The sequence below is a fragment of the Erpetoichthys calabaricus genome, chromosome 3 (genome assembly GCF_900747795.2).
Source record: "Erpetoichthys calabaricus chromosome 3, fErpCal1.3, whole genome shotgun sequence".
NCBI classification, from domain to species: Eukaryota; Metazoa; Chordata; class Cladistia; order Polypteriformes; family Polypteridae; genus Erpetoichthys; species Erpetoichthys calabaricus.
The window spans coordinates 251,160,250-251,177,662 of NC_041396.2; the positions used below are offsets into that span (position 1 = coordinate 251,160,250).

Below are 17,413 nucleotides of genomic sequence, written 5' to 3' on the forward strand. Positions count from 1 at the left end.
ACCAGAATCTGATTTTAAGGATGTTGGAAAACAATGGAAATTGAAAGTTTCAGTAATAATATGTGAGGTAATTCTCGGGTATTTGGGGGTCTGTAATGATATAAATTGAGCTTTGAAAATCAGCCGACCGTCACCTCAGTAGCAGTGAAGTGCCAAGAATCTCTAAAATATTCACAGCAATGCGCTCTCATGGACTATTAAGAGGTGGCAGAGCCACACAGCATAGCATCCTGGCATCAATGTCATCCTGGCATTAAGCTCTTAATTCCTACACCCAGGTGTTTTGTTACAGAGACCCCCATGGGGTCCTCCACCTCTGCTGCAGCTCTTCTATCCTCACACTCACCTGGCCTGGAAGGAGAGTCGGCCTGGCAGTCACACTACACTCGCAGGGGGTCTGCAGTTAGTCGTCCGTCTTCATCCAGGACTGACGGCTTCTGTGCCTCGCTGCTCCCATTAGAGGACGTCTGCCCTTTTCTGTGTATACCCCAGAGAGTGAGACAGAGCTGATAGTAACACTAGCAAGGGGGGCAGGCAGTAAAGTGAACAACATTAGAATAATAAGGACGAGAACAGGCCATCAGCCCAGCAAAGCTCACCAATCCAATCCACGTAATTCTTCTAAAATAACATCAAGTAAAGTTTTGAAAGCCCCTAAAGTCCTCCTGTCCACCACACTACTTGGTCACTTATTCCAAGTGTCTGTGCTTCTTTGTATAAAGAAAAACTTCCTAATGTTTGTGTGAAATTTACTCTTAATGAGTTTCCAACTGTGTCCCTGTGTTCTTGATGAACTCATTTTAAAATAACAGTCTCGATCCACTGGACTAATACCCTTCATAATTTTAAACACTTCAGTCAGGTCTCCTCTTCATCTTCTTTTTCTTAAACTGTGAAGGCTCAGCTCTTTTAATTTTTCCTCCTAACTCATCCCCTGTAGCCCTGAAATCAGCCAGTTGCTCTTCTCTGCTCTAGTTGCTCTTGTGCTGCTATGTCTTCATGGAGACCCAAACTGCACCCAGGACTCCAGATGAGGCCTCACCAGTCCATTATAAAGCTTGAGCAGACCATCCTGTGACTTGTACTCACACATCAAGGCGCTATATAACCTGACATTCTGTTAGCCTTTTTAATGTCTTCTGAACACTGTCTGGAAGTCGATAGCTTAGAGTCCACTATGACTCCTAAATCCTTCTCCTAAGGTGGACTCTCGATTTTCAGACCCCCATTGTGAAATCAAACATCACATTTTTACTTCCTATGTGTAATTCTTTACATTTACTGACATTAGATTTCATCTGCCACAAATCTGCTCAAGTCTGTCAGCTGTCCAAGTCCTTCTGTGAAGATTCAATGGATTCTTGATGATCTGCTAATCCACCTATCCTGGTATCATCTGCAAACTTCACCAGCTTGTTACTTATATTCCTATCTAAATCATTTATATATAGATATTTAAAAAAGCAGTGGCCCCAGCACTGCCCCCTGCTGGTCACCACTCTTAACATCAGTCAATTCTGATGAGGTTCCTCGCACCATCACCCTCTGCTTCCTGTGTCTGAGCCAATTCTGCACCCTTCTACACCCCACATCCTGAACTGCAACTTCTTTCAGTTTGATGCCCACCATCTCATGTGGCACCTTATCAAATGCCTTCTGAAAGTCAAGATAAATAATCTCATCTGCTCCACTCTGGTCGTATCCTTTTGTTCTTCCTCATAGAATTCCAGCCTGTTAGTAAAACACGACCTCCCTCTTCTGAACCTACACTGACTGTTCCTAAAAACTCCTGTCCTTGTTGCTCAATCTTATCCTTAATAATTCCTTCCATTAACTTTCCTGGGTTGCATGTTAAGCTTACTGGCCTATAGTTGCTTGGATCTGCCCTGTCACCCTTTTTATATAATGGGATGATATTTGCCATTTTCCAGTCCTTCAGAATCTCTCCAGTGCACAGTGACTTCCTAAAAATACGTGTTAAGGGTTTATATCTGCACTCACTAGCCTCTTTAAAAACTTGAGGGTAAATATTATCTGGTCCTGTTGGTTTGTTTGATTTCAGCTTATTTAATCTGAGCAGCTCTTCTCTCTTTACAATTTCCAAATCTCTCAGTACCTCCTTAGTAGTCCCTGTTACCTTTGGCAGGTTATCCACTTGCTGACTTGTAAACACCTCAGAAAAATGCAAGTTTAGAGCATTCGCTATTTCACTGTCTGTATCTTTTAATTCTCCTTTACTATTCTTGATGCACTTCACCTCCTCCTTGACTGTTCTTTTACTACTAAAATACTGAAAGAATCTCTTAGGGTCTTCTTTCACCTCTCCAACTGTCTTTTATCCTCCCTGATATTCTTCTTAATGGTTGCCCTCATGTTCTCATACACTTTTCCATTCACTTTGCAGTCATTAGTCTTATATGCCTTATTTCGTCTGTTTCTTTCCTTTGCAGCTTCTTTTTTAGCTCTTTATTTACCCTCTACAGTTTTTTTATTTCCTACTAATTCCTAATGTAGGTACATACTTGTCCTGCATTACATGTAACACATTGTTAATCTTGTTCCACTGCTCCCCGACTGTCTCTACCCTTTAAAGCTTATCCCAGTGTGTCCTCCTTAGACATTAGCATTTTACTCTTTGCATCCTCAATCTTTCAAAACACAGAGAATTGTATTATATTATGGTCATGTGACCCTAGTGATCCAATCACTTCAGCCCCCCTCAATTCTGTCCTGATTATTACTAAATACTTAATCCAGACAGGCTTCACCCCGTGTTGCTGCTTTAACATTCTGTGCTAAAAAACAGTCACTGATTACATCTACAAACTCCTGCTCTTGTGCTCCACTATTTCCAAGTTTTTCCCAGTTAATTTTCAGGAAGTTAAAATCCCCCATGACTGTAATATCCCCCTGTAAACTTGTATTTTTACTATTACCTAAAAGATGTGCATTGAAATTATTGTCTGCATTAACCAGAAAAGTCAAACTTACAACTGGTGATGAAGGTGAGAGGTGGTCCGAGTGCTCTGAGGGACTCCTAAAGCAGTGGATATGCCCCCCTCAGACTGGGTGTGTTGGTGTTGGGTCCAGCTCTGTAGCAGAGGGCACTGCAATTAGGAAACTTCATGGTGTCGAGGGCGTAGTGGTATATGAAGGCTAACTGAAATGGCAGAATGTATCGCAGTATGAGGATATTTTGGCTTCTCATACCTTCAGTGACCTTCAGTGTCACATGGAAGGTGAGACTGGCAGACTGGGGTGGTGGTCACCATTTTTAAAATGTAGGACAACTGGTGAGGTTCAAAGTCTAAAGCCGGTGGTGGATTCTGGAAACCGAGACCCCATCTGCCAGGTGAACGTCAGGTCCTGCATTGTAGATTCAGTCCTCGCCATGGAGCAGTGGACCTGCCTGTCTTTAGATCTACATGTGAATGTCTCTCAGTGTGGTCATTTGTTGTGTAGATGGTGCCATGACTGTGATGTCTCACTTTGATCAGCTGCCATCAGCCTGGTGACATTCGACTGTCATGTGACACCTGACTTGGGTCCTTTGATCTCAGGTGTTTTTCACGGCTCAGTCCCTGCTGTGTGCTGCTGGTATGAAGCGCCATGGACGGGAAGGCCTTTCTCTCCTTTTTATGGCCGTGATGGATGTTGACTGGTGTAGCGGAGGGTCTGTCTGTGCTGATCAGTTGCGGGACTAAAGTCCATGTCACAGTAGGTGACTTTGCCAGTCATTTTCTGTTGTAGTCTTCATTTACTCAATCCTAGCAGTGACTCCCATGAAGCCGGTGGCCTGATGTGACATTCCTAATGAACGAGACCAATTAGTCTGTGACTCGTTCTGATAGTTAGAAAGTGTTAATCAGAGGGTGGGCCGAGTGTTCTGGAGAACTGACAACCAAATAAACCATTGAGGCTCATCCAGAGGCCCAGTGCAAACAGTGTAGTGATGAGGAATGAGGGACACGCGTGCTTTGAACCTCACAAACAGAGGAGAGGTTAGTCTGTCTCGTGTCGTGTGTTTTATGTACTAAAACAAATGTTAAAAAGGCTGAGATTGGAATTGAACTCGCTGCAGCTGTTAACCCTTCACATAGCACTGGTACATTGCCGGCTCTGGTGGGCAGCACACTGTTGGCTGTCATAAAAAGGATTGAGCACAACTGAGCTGGAAAGTCGTAATTCAGTCAGTAGAGTAGACGTGGTCAGTGATTTTGAGTCGTGTACATTGACGTGGCGCAGTGACGAGACCACTGACTGCAGTCGCCAAGTCTGCCATGCCCCACGACAAAAAGTCACTTAATGTGACATTGGCTTAAATGACCAAAATTCAGTCTCAGCTGATTAAACAGAAGTCACCTGATGTCACTGACGTGTGAGTCTATAAGGACTGTGAGTGAGTCAGTAGGACCCCCTGGACAAAGACACCATGACACTCAATACACGTGAAGTCCACCATACTGAAGTTGCTGAGTCCTGATATTGTGTTTGCAGTCGGCTCACCAGTGATGTTTCTCTTCATCTTCTCCATTTTCTCCCCCTCTTGTTATTTTTCAGGGGTTCCAGTGGTCTCATTGGTGGGTACTGCAGTGCTGCTCCATGCCAGTCAGGTAGTCTGCTGTGCTAAGAACTTCTACCCATCAAAGGTGGTCTTTACCTGGAGGAGGAGTGAGGAGGTCATAAAGTCAGAGACCCCACAAGCATCACGGACACCCACCGGCACCTTCACTGCAGAGAGCTCGTTAGAGTTCATTCCAGACAGTCGAGAGCCAGTGTCCTGTCAAGTGGAGCACATGACTGGCGCATCTGAGAGGAAATACGTCACAAGTGAGTACACTTAATGGGGGCTGTCATCATGAGGAGGTGAGGGCAATGTGGGGAGAGAATGAGGGACACCTTTGAACCTCATTGAGTCCGCAGTGGAATTCTGCTGTTTAACCTGAAGAATTAGGATGTGCAGTTAAAGACCTTAAAGTGAACAAAAGGTCAGCTCAAGTCATTTCATTGTTATACGGCACACTTCTCACGAGTATTAAACGTAACAACACCACAAATCTGAGCATCTGTGAACCAGGCAACCACCTAAGGCTCTGACCGTCCGGGGGTCCCACACTCAGAGTCTGGAATTGTGCAGGGTGCATCTGGAGCTGGGCCTGGAGGGCAATCTCTCTGTCTTCTCAGGCTAAGAGGTCAGAGATGTGGAGCCAGGAGTGACCTTAGGACCCTTCAGGTTCAGCCTGTTGTCCCAGAGTGCTGTTAATGGCCGGTGTGGTGACTTTAGGAGGTCAGGTCACCTGATGCAGGTCATTATCCATCAGCCCACAACAGCCTCATCCTCATGGTGAACCTGAGGAAGGCAGTGGGACCTGATGGCGTCTGTGGATGAGTGCTGTTGGACTGTGTGGATCAACTGGCTGGGGCCTTTACCAAGATCTTCCACCAGTCCTTATCCCAGTCCACTATTCCACCCTGACTGAAGTCCTCCATTATAGTTGCAATGCCCAAAATGACTACCATCAGCAGCATGGATGACTGTTGTCCAGTGGCGCTTACCCCTGTGATCACAAAGTGCTTTGAGGAACTGGTCCGGACTCGTATCATTTCAAACCTCGTACCCATGTTAGACATACACCAGTATGCTTACAGGGCAAACAGGTCTACAGAGGACGCCATAACCATAACTCTCCATGCGGTCCTAACCCACTCAGAACAGTGAGGGAGTTACGTTAGGCTGCTCTTTGTAGACTTTAGCTCTGCATTTTCCACATATTGAGCATTCAACTGGATGATGGAATGGCAGACATGTGAATTATGTGACATGAGGGATGTGAGAATTTTGTTTTTATCCATGGATGTTTTGGGTGGAGGTTTTGTTTAATGCTGTGACTTAATTTAGGCAGACACTCTGAAAATGTAAAGGTCACTGAATGTGCTGCCATTTCTTGATAAGGAGACTGAGAGACAGGTGAGGATGAGGATAATGCAGAGGAGGAAGAGTCAAAAGGCAGAGCAGAGAACAGCTGAGAGAAAAAAGAATGGCTGGCTTTAAAATACACAACTTCACTCGATTTGACAATTTCAGGAGCCTTACAAGAAGGTTTTAAACACTTCACTCAGGTCTCCTCTTCATCTTCTTTTGCTTAAACTGTAAAGGCTCAGCTCTTTTAATCTTTCCTCCTAACTCATCCCCTGTAGCCTTGAATCAGCCTAGTCGCTCTTCTCTGGATGTATACCACTTTACTATTCTGTGACTCTGTGATACTATAAAGTGCCTTATGACTCCATAACTCTGTTATTATATAGCACCTTGCTATCCTGAAACTCTGTAATAATATACTAGTTGTGCTACTCATCTAAGGTGGATTGAAATGTAAGCAATCAACATAGACCTCAGTGCTAACACTTGCAGTGCACCATCTACTGGAAGGTACTGTGTAATACATGTAGTAATAAAATGTATAGGATTAGTCATTGCAACAGTTGACACATCAAACATTTGTAGTATTAAAACGCATTAGTACAAATGTTTGTATGGGATCCATAAAAGCAGTGTTAATGTTTGTGGGGCACCATCTGTTGGAATGGCAATGCAATAATAATAATAATAATAAAACATTTCATTTATATACAGCAACGGTGGCAAACTCCATTCCTGGAGTGCCGCAGTGGCTGCAGGTTTTCATTCTAACCCTTTTCCTAACCAGTGACCAGTTTTCACTGCTAATTAACTTCTTTTTCCCTTCATTTTAATAGCCCTGCTTTTAAGGATTCACTGCTCTGAATTAATTATTGTCTTTATTAAATGACAGCCAAACAAAAATCAAATGTGAAACAAGTCAACAGTTGACCAGCTAAATTAGGACTTCAAACTGCAACTAATTTCACTCCAACCAGTTTCTTAATGAGAAGCCAATTCTTGCTGTTAATTAAACTCATTATTCAATTCTATGGCTTGTTGCTGCTCTCATCCTGACACAGCAGACATTTCCAGAACTGTTGATTTTCTGTTTTTTCTAAGAACATTGTCAAAATGTTTTGGGGACCTGAGAGATCAACCTTACTGAGACCTTCACCTTTCTTTATTTTCAGATATTGTGTGATGGGCACAGGTGAGCTGGTCATGTGGCACCTTGTTTTGTGTCTCATTATTGTTTGGCAGCTAATTAAAGAAAAAGAAACAACTAAGGGACCTGAATCTAGTTAATTAAAACGAAGGCAAAAGAAGTTAATTAGCAGCAAAAACTAATGAAAAAGATGGTTAGAAGGAAAACCTGCAGCCACTGCGTCACTCCAGGATTGGAGTTTGCCACCCCTGACTTAGAGCCTTTCCCTTGCTCAATGTATTTTATTATGACAAATGTTTATGGTGCGCCATCTGTTGGAGCAACACAGACATAGCAAACAAACACACAAGTAGGCTTTTATTAAGGTGGATAGCACCTTACTGGCTGGTAATGGTTTATAGCATCCTAGTGCATTTTGATTCGGTGCCAACATATAGCGCTTTGCTGGCATGTGACTTTTTGATAATATAGTCGTGTGAGAAAGTAAGTACACCTCACGGAAACTGTTAACTTTTTCAATATATTGAAACAGGCAAACATTCAGTCTTCATGCAAACAGTGCCTGCAGATAAAGGTGACCTACTTGAAGAAATAACACATCAAATGTCATGGTGTATTCATTCTCATAATTTAAATGAACAAAAATGCAGATTTGCAACATGGAAGACATAAATCCACCCCTCCATCAAATTAAAATCAGGTGTCATTGATGAGAACCTCCTTTTGGAGTCTGCAGGTGGACCCGACTGTTTTATTTAAAGTGCAGATATGAAGACTCTGGTGCTCTCTTTACTATTGACATGTGTGGTGTCATCACACCAAGTTCAAAAGAGCTCTCTACGGTCCTCAGAACAAAGGTTGTGGATGCCTTGGAATCTGGCAAGTGGTTTGAAAAGATCACCAAACATTTGGGAAATCAGCCATTCCCCTGTAAGGAAAACCATCTACAAATGGCATCAATTTCAAACAACTCCTAATTTGTCCAGGAGTGGCTAGCCCTGCAAATTGAGTCTAAGAGATGACCGCTTGATAGTAAAAGAAATCTCAGAGAACCCCAAAATTTGATTGTAGGATTTGTAGGTAATTTTTGCAACAGTTTGTGTCAAAGTGCATGTATCTATAATTAGAAAGATATGACACAGATTTGACTGGCATGCAAGGTGTACCAGGAAAAAGCGTTTGCTACCTCTGCAGAACATCAGAGCAAGACTTCACTTTGTCATTGAACATCTAGGCGAAGGAAAGGCTTTCTGAAACAGATGAATCAAAGATGGAGTTGACTGGCCACAGTAACAGCATTTCAGGAGAAGACCCTCATGCCAACAGTGAAAGATGGTGGCAAAAATGTTCCAGTTTGGTGTTGCTTTGGGCAGCTTGCAGTCTTTGAGTCGGCTATGAAAGTGTGCTTGAGGAGAACGCAAGGCCATCTGTCCTAAAGCTGAAGCTAAAGTTGAGCTGGGCCTTTCAATAGATAGATAGATAGATAGATAGATACTTTATTAATCCCAATGGGAAATATGATAATAACCTGAAGCATGCTAGCAAACCCACAAAAGAATATCTCAAAAAGACAAAATGAAGGGTTATGGACTGGCCAACTAGTCGAAACCCTGATTTAAATCTCATTAAAATGTAGAAGCAGGCAGGAAATGCAAGAAAAACCACAAACTTCTTACGAGTGAAGGAACTGTGAGTGGAGGAGTGGGCGCCAAGTGAGTATCGGGGACTGCTGGGCAGTTATGCTAATCGGAAACAAGAAATTATTTCTGCTAAAGGGGGCAATATCAGCTTCAAGGGTGGACTTTCTTTTTCCCCTGTAGACCATCACAGCTATTGATATTTTTCTTAAATAAATGACAGAGAGGGCCCACTCTCCTTGTGTTGTTACTCAGGTATATCAGCTTTATCTGCCAGCACGGTGTGCATGAAGACCTAATGTTTGCCAGTTTCCAAGGAGTGTACTTACTTTTTCACATGACTGTATAATTATTAAAAAATCAGATATGTAAATGCTAAAAAAATTCATTCAGTTATGTAGCGGCTGATAAAGGGTGAGCTCCTTTGTTATTTTTTGATAGCTTTGATGATCTTGTATCTCATTTGTAAAATGTGTTTAATCTGCAAATCTGTCATTCTGGGACAAGCCTCACGGCACTGGCACTGCACAGACATGTGGCTCTCCACTGGGCACTTGTATATCAGCTTAGTTTATTTTTTTATATATATTTTGAGATTTTGCTATGATAATTTGACACTTATGTGGAACACCTGGTGACAGTAATGTGACCAAAACATTAAAGGCTTTATAAAAGGTCTGCTGGCATCAATCAGATGAACCCAACCAATGGCAGCATCATGGGCTTCTATCAGATGGGGACATTCCTCTGTATCTACATGCCAGGTTTGTCAATTTCACCTGAAAACACAAATGAAAAAATAGAATGAGACTTCATCCGAGAAAACCACCGAGAAAGGACACCTCAATGAAGAGACCCCTAACTGTCCACATGCTGATATACCAGAGCCTCCTGTGATGGCACCTACTGATCTGTCTGTGCATTTTCACCGAGTGACTCTTATTAACTGTCATTGTTTACTGCTGCTACTGTTATCAGCTTTTCTGTTTTTATCAAAAGCACTTCATAAACTTTACCCAGGTGCTTCATGGCCGTGTCTCTGCATGGCTGATCAGGGCTTCCCCCAAACAGTTGAGGCAGATCACTTACAAGAATTAAACTCAACTGCCAAAAAGTGTTATCCACTAGCACATCGGCATTCAGAGAGCTTCTCACGTGCAGCACCCTGCACTTGCTAATTTTACACTGACAACCTACAAATGTTTAAATCGATACACAGTGCCCCTAACTACAGATGGCACAACGGCCTTAAACTTAAAGGGACCATTGGGTGTCCACCAAAGGGTTCAGTTAGAATGAAAAGCAGGTGGTGACACCCACTGCAGCTGGCAGGGTTGGGTGACATCCACAGTGGTCTCAGTTTACGCCTCTCTTCTCTGTATGACCCTAGGTTTCTTAATAAAGTCATTTCAAATCTTTGCCATTATAACGCTTGATATTTGTGGGTGGGTTTGTTTACAAGGGTGAATGTGCCAGTATAACGTAAGCCACGCCTCCTTCACTTTCTGTCCCACCTTATTATTGCCGGTACCGTCTGTTCTGTAGTCTAAAATGACTTCTTCGGGTTCTCATTTAGTCCTCGGCAAACTACTAACCCGCCTGCGGCTCCCCGCCTCGTGACTCCAGTCTAAGCCGCCGTGGCCCTACGTGTTTCCGCCGCTGGGGCGGGACGCGGCTTCCTGGGGAGCAGCCAGCATCTACAAACGCAAACCCCGCTTGGGAGAAATGGAGGCTGCAGCCGACGAGTTATCCGATACCAGTGGTAAGCACCGCTCAGCGAGTGAGAAGCACTCGAGTGTCACAGCAGCCCGCGTACAAAGCTTCCTCATTCTGCGTCTCTCGTTACAGATGCCTGTGACTCCGGCAGGCTGGCGGCCCAGCTGATGGATGTGTTACGGAAAGTGGAGGCGCTGGCGTCTGAAAGCACCAAGGAGCAGGCCGTCGAGGACATGTGTCGGCGCTGCCGAGAGCAGCTGGACAGTTTGCGGTCCGCCATCACAGGTGAGCTTCCATACGGGAGACCCTGGGTGGGGGATAACCCGAGAGAAAGTGGGCGTTCTTTGGATTCGTATAGCAAAACGAAAATGCCAGAAGGGGCATGCGCAGTAGAAGCGACGGCGGGACGTTGAACTAGGACCGCCCATGTACTCAAGATGGGTGGGGTTGATAATCATCCAGCCAATCATCACCCAACCCACCTAATCTCCACAAGGTGTGCAGGCGGAGACGTCTCACGGTCAGAGTTACAGATCCTTGAGTAGCACAGGGTAGTGATGGGCGGAGTGAAGCCTCATGAAGCATCAACATGTTTGAAGCAATTGTGTCGGAAATCGTATCGAAGCTTCGAAGCATTTGACACTCCCCTCTCTAGTGACACCTCCTGGCCATTTTCATTAACGTTACAGAAACTTATGATCCACTTCAATGACGTCTGTTAAAACTCTTATTGTTTTTATTTTTTCGCAGCTACAGACTGACATCGAAGAGAAGGGATCGTCAGCAGCTTGATTCCCGGATTCCCATGGATTTCAATTAGTATTTACTTTTGCACTGTATCATTATAATCGCTCCTGTTATTAGTATTATAATTAACCCTGATCTTTTCTTGAGATCACATTTAATAGCCTTAAATGTTTTCTTTGGTCTGACTTAATTAAAACAGAGTAGACAGAAAATAAAGGTTTATCCCTGTACTTTGCCATGATATAGGTAAGCACATTTGAGAACGAAAATGTGAAATCCTTAAATCACAGATGTTATTATTCGATCAAGTATTAAACTATTTCATTTATTAATACTTTACAATATTTTTTGGAGCTCAAAAGTAACGAGTTCGCTACGAGAAAAGACGCCGTCAGTGGCTCATTTAACTAAGGTGGTTGCTTTTCATATTCTGAGCGTAGTGCTAACCCGAGCTCGATCCGAACTAAAGACTCATCATAATTAAAAAAAATAATCTCGAGTGAAGTCTTTATAACCAATTTGAACTAAATAATTTTGAGAGATACTGTGGAAGGATCGCATAAGAGATCTGTTCGTGAATCATCCCCACTTAGAATCGCCATCAAAATGCGATGACTAATTGCGTAAGGCAGCTCACGTATTTACGTTAATTCATCTTCTATTGAATTTGCTCTGCTGCACCAAACATTCAAAGGTGTCAATCCGGAGCTCATCAGAGAGGCTGAGAGACACGGCGCAGATCAGTCACCGGTACACCGACACACACGGGACACTCCTAGGTGAGCAGTGCATGGATCAAGTGAGCATTGCACGTATCAAGGTCGGCATTAAAGATCCTCTTGAGTGCTGAGGCAACAACAAAAAGCAGCAGGATAAACACATCTGGACCTGCTGCCGAAAAAGCATTTGCTTTTAACAACAGCATCCCTCCCTCGTAAACACATCTTCAAGGTCCGGACAGGCGATCAGGAAAAAGTTGTCTTAGTCACAGCACAGTGCAATAATAAAACATTTCCTAAAACATATAGTTGTCCAGTCTGTATCATTCCTAAGCAATCTTCCAGTTATAGAGGCGCAATCCCAGTGACTAACACATTTATCGTGTAGCTCTCCCCCCCCCCCACCCCCAACACTCAAAATAAGCACATATTCCACCTTATTAATTTAATATTTAAAATTTTAAACTGCTAAACCCGCCATCAGCAACTACAATAACAGTTGAAATCGTCACTCAAATATTTTTTTTTGTTATAGACATAAAACAAGATGCCCATTTCCATTTGATAGATCTTTACTAGTGTTCTCGCCTTGCTTGCTCTCGGTCCACGATGGAATTTGCAGTTAAATGAAAAAAAAAAAGAAAAACAGACTCTTTGGGTCACAATTCACAATGGGTGGACGTGGGACCCGAACCCAAGCAAGCCTTAGTATAAAGCGGCAATGCTACCACTGCACCACTACTATTTTCAGCAGAGTGGATGTATATAATGCATGTTTTGTATGTATGTATGTATGTATGTATGTAATGAAGACAAAAACAATGATATCCATCCATCCATTTTCCAACCCGCTGAATCCGAACACAGGGTCACGGGGGTCTGCTGAAGCCAATCCCAGCCAACACAGGGCACAAGGCAGGAACCAATCCTGGGCAAGGTGCCAACCCACCGCAGATTTGTATGATGTATAATTTATAATTTTATTTTTTACCACAAAGTATTATCAGGCACAATCATTTAACATGTATGGATCATCCACAAACATTCATTTCAATGGGAATTCTGTCGAGTTTTTGAACTCTGTTGATGCCATATGTACTTCAAACTGGAGCTCATCAGCACCAAGCAGACATGCACACTGGAATCATCAAGCTTGGTTAGAAGCACTGAGCAGACATGCGTACTAAGATTGCATCATGACGGAGCTCTGAAGCCTCAGACATATGTAGTACTGAGATCATGACAGGTATCCGAAGCCTCAGTCATGCGTAGTTCTGAGATTGCGTCATGACGAGCTTCAAACGGGGCTTTGAAGCCTCAGACATGCGTAGTACTGAGATCATGACAGAGCTCTGAAGCCTCAGACATGCGTAGTACTGAGCTCATGACGGCGCTCTGAAACCTCAGACATGCGCACTGAGTTAACTGAGGCTTCGAAACCTCGAGCAGATTCGAAGCCTCAGACATGCGTAGTACTACTGAGATTGCGTCATGACGGGCTTCAAACAGGGATTTGAAGCCTCAGACATGCGTAGTACTGAGCTCATGACGTGGCTCTGAAGTCTCAGACATGCGCACTGGGTTAACTGAGGCTTCGAAGCGTCGAGCAGATTCGAAGCCTCGGACATGCGCACTGGGTTAACTGAGGCTTTGATGCGTCGAGCAGATTCGAAGCCTCAGACATGCGCACTGGGTTAACTGAGGCTTCGAAGCGTCGAGCAGATTCGAAGCCTCAGACATGCGCACTGGGTTAACTGAGGCTTCGAAGCCTCGAGCAGATTCGAAGCCTCAGACATGCGTAGTACTTAGATTGCGTCATGACGGGCTTCGAACGGTGCTTCGAAGCCTCAGACATGCGTAGTACTGAGCTCATGACGGAGCTCTGAAGCCTCAGACATGCGTAGTACTGAGATCATGACGGAGCTCTGAAGCCTCAGACATGCGTAGTACTGAGATCATGACGGAGCTCTGAAGCCTCAGACATGCGTAGTACTGAGATCATGACAGGGTTCTGAAGCCTCAGACATGCGTAGTACTGAGATTGGATCATGATAGGGCTTTGAAGCCTCAAGCAGACATGGTCACTGGTTATTGAATCTTTGTGAAGCCTCAGCACACTCAAAGGCATTGACCTCTATATTTTGAGAGTCTATCGACACTTAACTCTCTAGTTATATTTTGTAATTCGTATTGACATTACACACTTCACTTAATATAGTTAAACTACAATTCAGGTAGTTGCTGAGAAGTAATTATTGTTCTTGTGGTTTGCTGTGATTTCCTTTGTCTGATACATAGTGTCAAAGATATATTGTCATATATCAACTTTATATATATAAAAAGATTAGGTAAATCGTGCAACCTTTTTATGGAACGCTTAATTTTGTTCAAAACCGCACGTCATACAGTATACATCTATAAATATAATTTTTTTGTCTTCATTAGGAGTATACAACAATGATACTCCCGTGTCAATTAAATCAATTTAACGTGTATATGTCAAACAACAAATTTCCACATCCGCCGCAGTAAGAACAGTAGTATTAGTTCAATTGCGCGAAGCACGTTAATTATCCTGATTAGGTGACTCAATGGTATCGCAACTGTCTCTCAGTAAAAACACCAGGCGTTCGCGTCGTCGATCCTCCACTTGTGAAAGGCTTTTTTTCAATTCCTCCATTTAACAGCTTGGACGGATAGCGAGCGAATCGAGCTGTCGAGGGAAGGTTGGGCCGCCGTAGTCGGGCAGGGGGCACACGTCCCTAATTATATTGTGTATGTAAAGAGTTTCACTGTAAAACGTAATAAGCTTCATATTTGTGTGTTTGGAGACCCTGGTGTCGTACTGAATTTGTATTGTAGAAAAACAAACTACTGTCCAGCATGCCTAAATGTGTCTTTTCGTTTCTGATCGCTATACGGCACTACCAATTTGAGACAATTCGCTATAAACAGTTTCAGCCAATCAGCGCCTTCTAAACATGCAGAATGACAGTGTGACCCTTTATTGTAGCGGCGCAGCATCTTCGTACAGTCAGTCATTGTCTTGTTAGACTATTTACTGTTAAGTGCTGCTTGAGCTACAGTTTATAGTACGACAGGTAGCCTACGTAGTTCTTAAATTGGTATTGAAATGCACACACAAGTATCCTAAATTATTTTTTGAAATGCCTACATTTACAGTGTCCGTTTTAGGAAATCGTAGTTTTTACTTGTTCCCGTTATTAGGAATTACAATTTCTCAGTGTCACATATTATTCGTTACTACTCGCGAGTCCCGATTCATTGAGATTCTGATTTATATTCGGTATAAGCAATTTTTTTAAAAGGAGCGTTAATTGAACTGACTATAGCTGACTTGTCATCTTCTTAAAATGACTTTATTGATTTGATGTTGACAATCATAAGGTCAAAAACCAAGGAGGCGATGAGTTTGCATGGACTGTGCTGTTTCTTTTTTTTTCCTGACATCGCATCAGTAGAAAGTGCGTCAAATTAACAATGCATTCTGTCCTAAATGACAGCGCATACGCTTTTTTATATTTCCTAAAGGCCAATGTGTCTCAGGTTGCTCATTAATATATTTTGACGGTGTATTTTAGTGAGAATGATTATAAACATATTACCCATGTTCATTTCCCATGTAGATATGTAACGTTTGGTGAGAATAAATAAAAAGTAACAACACATATAATAAGTTATGTTGCATTGTTTATGATTAACAAAATTCATAGTTTATCTGAAATGTTCTACTTATACAGTCGATTTATTCCACTTCTGAAGGTGTACACTGTCGGTATTCTCCATTGCAATTGCCCCCGAGTGTAACGTGTGCCAGTGCAACTGAAGGGTGGCAGACGAGCTCACGTAATGGGTGACAAGGCACATCCTCACCCTGATGCTGAGGCTCTTGTCATGAATATTCCCATCTTGTGCTTTTTCTCGTTCCTGCCAGTTTACTATTATTATTGGATACGTATGTAGAGAAAATGTGTGTCTTATTTTATGTCTATGAAAGGAAGGACGGTAAAGCCTTGAATGAAACTGAGTGTTGATGATTTGGGTGACACGACAGGTGAGGAGCAGGGAACGTTAAATGTGACAGTGACTGCGGGGGATTGTGGAACTGGAAGATGGTTTAAGAATACAGAAACGACAAAAGCTTAGTCTTTCAATAATTCTGTTTACATCAATGATTTACTCTGTTGTGCTGCAGTTCGGAAGATTACTTATTCCCCCAACAAATCCCGCGCAGCCTTTGATAAGATGCATTCAGAAGGAAAGGATGTTACTGACAAAGTCAGGTGCTTTTTTGAAAGTTTGGCTCCAGATGTGCTTATCCAGCTGCTCCTTCTTGTCAGTACTTGAGTGATCTTTATGTTCACCTCTGGATGAATTCGCAAAGTTTCTTTACAACTTTTTTGTCTCATTAACGCAGAACTCCCGAAGCTTTCCTAAAATTGCAGAAGACAGTTGTGATTAGTTATGCAGCACACGCTTTTACTCACATTGCTTTTTGGAAATCAATAATACAAATCAGCTACAGATCTGGGAATCACTGAATAGTAAAAACGTTTAATGAGAGTGTCTTGCGCATATACTGGTGTAATGACCACGTTGGCTTTAGTGAAGCGTTTCTTACCCTCTCTGATATGATCGACATGGCGTAGAGTAGATTCTGGATTGTTATAATACGTGCTACCTTACGCAAAATATGCTCATTAATTTGTTACAGATTCTAGGTGGACACGATTCCACACCAAGGAAAATAGTGTCCCATGTAAATTGTTCATAATGTCTCCAAAATATATTAGTTAACTTAAGACAAGTACTACTTAACTGTTTTATACAAAATTCTTATTTCTACATATGCGAGCCCCAATTAGGATTTGAACTCGGGTTAGCGAACCTTATCGCTGTATCAAGAACAACTTCTCTTACGCTTTGAGCCAAAGCAACCAAACAGGTTAGTAGCTGACCAACTCGACTGCTGACTGCGCAGATATCAATGACGTCATTACGCTAGCGTGCATCAATATCACGTGATGGGCGCATTTGAAGCAAGCCTCGAAGCGGCGCTTCGATCTCCAGTGCTTCGAAAGCTCGACACAGTGTCGAAACCTGAGTATCGAGCGGCCCATCACTAGCACGGGGGTGCTTTGGCTTTCAGACTGGATACATTATCGTGACGTTTTGGAAATCGAGATTTATTACATTATTGAAGACATTAAGTACAGTTAGATTTCTTTATATATATTGTAGCGACTAGGGAGGGTGAGACACAAAACAAGTGCTGGAAAACGTGGTGCTCCAAAAATGCTGAGTTTATTAAACAAGACTGGACAGAACAGCCATAAAAAAACCTTCCGCTCCTTTCTTTCTTTTAGGGTCCTACACACACCCCCTCCTTCCTGTCTCCACCTTCCCCCTGCGCATGCACCTTCTATCTTTCTATGTAGTTACAAAAAAACACGAAGCCTTCCCTAAACAGAGTAAACAGAAAACATTAATTACAGTACGTCACACT

The 17,413-nt window shown here is 42.8% G+C and overlaps 3 protein-coding genes across 4 annotated transcripts in view; 2 read left to right on the plus strand and 1 right to left on the minus strand.

Annotated features, from left to right (window-relative positions):
- LOC127527217 (transmembrane protein 272-like) overlaps positions 1 to 17,413 on the plus strand; it is a 242,432-nt gene that overhangs the window by 177,536 nt on the left and 47,483 nt on the right. The window lies entirely within an intron of this gene.
- The window catches only part of itga7 (integrin, alpha 7), a 181,281-nt gene that overhangs the window by 39,042 nt on the left and 124,826 nt on the right, over positions 1 to 17,413 (minus strand). The window lies entirely within an intron of this gene.
- The window catches only part of LOC127527215 (butyrophilin subfamily 1 member A1-like), a 51,302-nt gene that overhangs the window by 17,766 nt on the left and 16,123 nt on the right, over positions 1 to 17,413 (plus strand). The window contains exons 4-6 of one of the 2 annotated variants that reach the window (XM_051925227.1): positions 4,561 to 4,830; positions 10,553 to 10,705; positions 11,171 to 11,460. In XM_051925227.1, coding sequence (XP_051781187.1) covers positions 4,561 to 4,830; positions 10,553 to 10,705; positions 11,171 to 11,181 — 434 coding nt within the window. In that variant the 3' untranslated portion in view covers positions 11,182 to 11,460. Of the gene's footprint in view, positions 1 to 4,560; positions 4,831 to 10,552; positions 10,706 to 11,170; positions 11,461 to 17,413 lie in introns of those variants that run through there. The other variant, XM_051925226.1, reaches the window with a different exon arrangement.